The 5211-nt window shown below is 31.1% G+C and overlaps 1 protein-coding gene across 1 annotated transcript; it reads right to left on the bottom strand.

Moving 5' to 3' along the window:
- Positions 1-2153: 2153 nt before the first annotated feature.
- On the bottom strand, positions 2154-3992 carry LOC11424396 (cyclin-U2-1). Its single transcript, XM_003605236.4, has 2 exons — positions 3391-3992; positions 2154-2837 (listed from the first exon to the last, which is right to left on the bottom strand). The coding sequence occupies exons 1-2, from the start codon at positions 3795-3797 to the stop codon at positions 2588-2590; spliced, it is 657 nt and encodes a 218-aa protein (XP_003605284.1). The 5' UTR covers positions 3798-3992; the 3' UTR covers positions 2154-2587.
- Positions 3993-5211: the final 1219 nt, after the last annotated feature.

Genomic DNA, 5211 nt, shown 5'->3' on the forward strand with positions numbered 1-5211 from the left:
GTCAACAAAAAAAAAAACAGGTTTGAGGTTTTCTCGACAGTTAACTGCCGAAGTTTTCAGTTTTCCTCGGCAGTTTACTGCCGAAGTTTTCCTCGGTAGTTAACTGCAGTCGGTTCCATAATTCGGCAGTTAACTGCCGAGGGGCATTTGGGTAAATTACTCATGTTTTTTCAGCCAATGTATATGTGTCAACATCAATTTTCTAAAGGAAATTCATTTGAGTATTATAACCAGAATCTTGCTAGGCAAGAAGATATCATAAAATGGGTTGAGTTATATGAAGTTTGGATACATAGTACGGGTGTGAGTACTATACATTATAAATACGAATGCATATAAAAAAAATTAAAATTTAAGATTCAATATGGTTAAGATACGTTAACAAAAAATTTATGATAAAACTATTTTTCCTGTAAAATACTCTTGTGCCTTCCACTATTATCAAACTTTAATCATGTCAAAACCTCTTCACGATCAAACTTTGATTGCAGTTTCACGACCTCTAATCAAATTTCTACCCTTTTTATTCACGATCGCAGCCGTTTCTCTTTCTTTCTACCGAGCCGAGTCCTCTCCATCCTCCACCACGTCGTCGAGTTGATCCAACAAAGCATGTTATCATCTTCGCCATCCTTTTGATAAATGTACCTCTCATTTCGCTGGTCCATGATTTCACGAAGGTGTTACTTCATGTTTCAATTTCTTCTTTTTGGAGTTTGTGTTTTGCTTCTTTGATTTTAAATTTTCATTCAATTTCACGAAGGTGTTACCAATAAATATGATGATACAATAAATCCGAGAATCTCCTCAATCTTTACATGAGCTGCTTCCAAAATCTATTTAGGTCTCCTTCGATCTAGAACACTTAACATTTAATTCTCCTTTGATTATTGACAAGACGTCAATTGATTTTAAGATGTTGGATGAAGCGAAAACCCCAATTCCCCAATAAAGGTGAAAGATCATCTCTTTTCTTTAGGTTTCAATTGTCCCTACCCTCCGGATAAAAAAGAAAGCCCCGTATCTGATCTATTTTTTCTAAGACACTTTGACGAGCATACCCGTCCTCAACAAGTGCTGCTTCGATATGTTTTTCAATTGGAAGTTGAGTCTGAACAAAGGAGTCCACATGTGTTTCGTCATACACATAACCCAACCAATTTGCCCTTGCAAAAACCTAAAATATTACAACCCGACGTGCAAAGAATCCCTATCTAAGTAACTGACAAATTCTTAATTTCACAATCAATATACGAGTGTTTTCAAAGAGTATGAGGTAGAAGAAAAGGTTTTGAGAGAATGGATTGAGAAAAATTCATATTTTTAAAAGCAAGTGAGGTGTTTCACTTAGAGAGGTTTTTGAAACAAGTGAGCAAATGAAGTTAAAAAAAATGTTGTGAAAATAACAAAGTGAATCGATTCACTTTTTATTTCTGGACGGTAAAATCGGGTAAAATGATTGACCTAACAAAACAGCAAAAATTGCATTTTTAAAACAAGTGGAACTTGAAGGATCAAATTGCAAATACTCAAATAATTAATTTAGAGAGACAATGTCTGGTAACCCTCTCTCTCCCACTACTTTTGTATGATTGACGCGGCGCAGTTTGTTGCTTACTTGCTTCTTATTCATGTGTAAGTAATATTGATAGTAAATGTTATAAAATTGGTTACTTTATTGTATATATAACAATAAAAATAGAAAAATATCAAAGTCCAAGGGGGTTGAAAATATGCACGTATAGAGACAAAAGTAAGATTTTAAAAACATTCACACAAACAAAATCTCAAAACTCTTGCTCATAAAATTCATTGTTTCTTTGGGGCTAAATTGTATTTTTGGTCCCTTAACTATTTAATTAGTATCGTTTTGGTCCCTTAATTAAAATTTGATTTATTTTGATATCTTAACTTTCTCTCCTTACACATTTTAGTCATTTCCGTTAGTTTTAATTCAAAAACGTTAGGTTATTTTCATTTTTTTCTGAATTTTTTCTCGGATTTTTGTTGTTGAAGGTTGATGGAGATGATATGAAGATGAAGATAACCTAACGTTTTTGAATTAAAACTAACGGAAAGAACCAAAATGTGTAAGGAGAGAAAGTTAAGATACCAAAATAAATTAAATTTTAATTAGGGGACCAAAACGATACTAATTAAATAGTTAAGGGATCAAAAATATAATTTAGCCTTTCTTTACGATGGAACAATACAAATTGGTACATCGCTCTCAGCTGGCCTTACCTATAGTTCTAAAATCTCAATCCCCCCAACAAACATTTAAATTTACATTGATACGTACACATAAACTACCTTCCTTAATTTTGCAAGCAAAAATAAAAAATCCTAAAATAAATAGAAATGTTTTTTTTTACACAAATATACGATTACATTGATACTAATTAAATACGATTTTTCAGTTTTAAATAGTTTTCTCTCGACCCTCGAGTTTTTTTTTTTTTGAGAGATCTCGATCCTCGAGTTGTCTCTCCCAAAATTGATACTTACACTCAATAGTATACGATGTCAGAAATGTGTGTCCAGATAACACAACTCTAAAATAAAACAACAAATTACCCTAAAAAATCTACAACATTACACGTGCAATTTGTGTGTGACCTCTTTCTTTGATTTCTTCAGCACACCTTAAGGTCCTTTCAATGTGGTACCCTCCTCCAATGCTCACTTCCCTCTCCAAATGGGAACAATAGCTCTCAAATACACTCACATTAACATGTAATTTGAAATTCATCATGAAAAGAAATTCAAGCTCCAACTCATTCAATTCACTTGTTGTTAAACCACCAACTTTTGCAAAGTATGAATTTCTGAAATTCCTGCCAAATAAAAAGCACCCACTTTAGTATCACTTTATTCCCTTTTTTTAAAACAATAAACTAAAGATAGAAAAAATAATTGATTTTTTTTTTTTTTATCAAAATCTCCAATGGAGCCCTTTCGGTCTAAAATGATAGTTATTGAATAAAACATATTTGTTGTTAAATTAATTCAACTATAAAAAGTTTATTTTTTACTATCAAAAAAGTTAATTTGCTAACATTGACAAAAATAAATTTGACTATCAATGCAATTGTCGGTAAACCGTCATATCAAGAAAAAAAAAAATATCTCCCTTAATCAGGTTTACAGACAATTGCACTATAGTAGAGTGAAGACGAGAAAAATATTGGGGATCCAACATGCATGACCATTGGCCATGCTTTAATATAATATAATTATGATTGAGATTTTAATAAACAAACTTTGTCCAAATTCGACAAACCCTTTACCAAATTGTTACCTTGAAAATAATGTAAAAAATTAATTTCTCTAAAAAGAAACAAATTAATGAAAAAAAAATAGAGAAAAATAAGGGAGAAGAGGACTTACATATCTTCAACATACTTTGAAGCAACCATAATAGTTGTTATGAGAAGTCTATGAACATTTCTTGAATTAATTCTAAACCCAAGATTATTTTGGCAAAACCGATCAATATAGACATAAGCAACAACATAAACCGAAGGTCCAGCACGTGTGTATCTAAAAATTCTCTCTAAATAAGATTGAATGGTTAAATCAGGAATCTCTCTACAATCAAAGATTTTTGTGCTTGCTTTGGACAAAACTCTTGAAGAACAATTCTTCACTATTCTTTGTGCTCTTGCCATGTTCCTCTCAATTAATGAAGCTAGAACATTTATCACTAATGGGGTGTTTGAATCTTCTTTGTATGAATAGGAATATAAATCATAGTGTAGTTTCCTTGGAGATATTGTCAAAGAAGAAGAATCCATCAAAAAAGGGGAAATTTTCTTCTTTTTTTTCTTGTAGAAGAAGGTTTTGAAAGGGATTGGTGTGTATAGCTTGAAGAATAAGAATGTATTAATTTGTTGTTAAGCAATTATTTTGAAGCAATGAAGAAAGTTTTAGGAGTGGGATTTATATATAAAGGAGAATGGAGTTGGCAATGGAGGGAGAAAGATAATTTTTTGGACTATTAGGATTGATAGAGGGTGAATAAAGAAAAAGGGATATGATTTTTTTATTTTATTTTAATGGGTCCTATAGTATTTATTTATTTATTTTTAATGGAAGGAGTGAAAGACTTTTTTGGACTATTAGGATTTGGAGAAGGTGAATAAAGAAAGAGGGGTATGATTTTTTAATTTTTTTTAATTATCATTGGGTCCTATAGTATTAATTTATTTTAATTTTTTGATGTGTGAGAAAGTGAACATTGAATAGCATTGTGGTTTTGGCCATTTGGATTCTAGAGAGGTGGGTGGAAGCTTGATGATTTGAAAAATGACAAATGAAAAAAAATATTAAAGATATGAGTGGTTACCCTTTGTGATGGTAAATTACAAACAGTGCCAACTAATGTTGTTCTATGTGTTGCATAAATAATAAACAAGGCAGTATCTTCACCATGCTATTAAACAAGTTAGGGTGCACCTCAAATTGATCTTGGTTTAAAAAATTAATACATTTTGGAAGGAAAAAACCTACTAAACTTTGCATATTATTAAGCAATTTATGTAATCTCTTTTTAAAAACATTGAAGTTTTTGATTCCTCAGGTATACATTTCTTGCAATTTTGGTTCATACTCAAACTTCAGTCCTAAAAATGATGATTTTTTGTGCATAAATTTGTGTTTTTTGACCTTAAAAAAAGTGATATTTTCCAATCAAAATTTAGTCAATAAATTACAACTTTTGGGCCAAATATTTGTGACAAGATCAAAGTTGCAACAAATATAAATTTGACGATCTAAATGTTTATTTTGAAAAGAGATTATTTTCTTAAGCATAATAAAATATAGCATCACTAAGCATGAATTAGTTCAAGTATTAAGCGATTTGAGACCCTTAAAAATGTGGTCATGACTCATGAGTTCGGTTTTTCACTCATATGTATGGAAGAAACTCAATTGAGAGGGAAGAACCCACCTTATGTGTACACATGTTTTCCGACAAAAATTAATCATTGAATGACAGTAAAAAATTCGTATTCATATAATAATTATAAAAAAATTAAAGCATAAATGTAACAACATTGGTATGATTGGACGCATTTGACAATGAACAACCATACAAGTGAGATTAAAATAAAAATATCACACTATAATATTACCTTGAAACTGCCGTACCACCGACAGTGAGGTGAAGGACAAGAACGGAAATAGCTGGTTGGTTGTTGAGTGGGA

Source organism: Medicago truncatula, chromosome 4 (genome assembly GCF_003473485.1).
Source record: "Medicago truncatula cultivar Jemalong A17 chromosome 4, MtrunA17r5.0-ANR, whole genome shotgun sequence".
In the NCBI taxonomy this organism is placed as follows: domain Eukaryota; kingdom Viridiplantae; phylum Streptophyta; class Magnoliopsida; order Fabales; family Fabaceae; genus Medicago; species Medicago truncatula.

Excerpts from the sequence above, each read along its gene's own strand:
- LOC11424396 (XM_003605236.4), bottom strand. The coding sequence starts at position 3,797 with ATGGATTCTTCTTCTTTGACAATATCTCCAAGGAAACTACACTATGAT. Across the intron at positions 2,838-3,390 it reads TCAAAGTATGTTGAAGATAT|GAATTTCAGAAATTCATACT; the intron begins GTAAGTCCTCTT and ends TTTATTTGGCAG.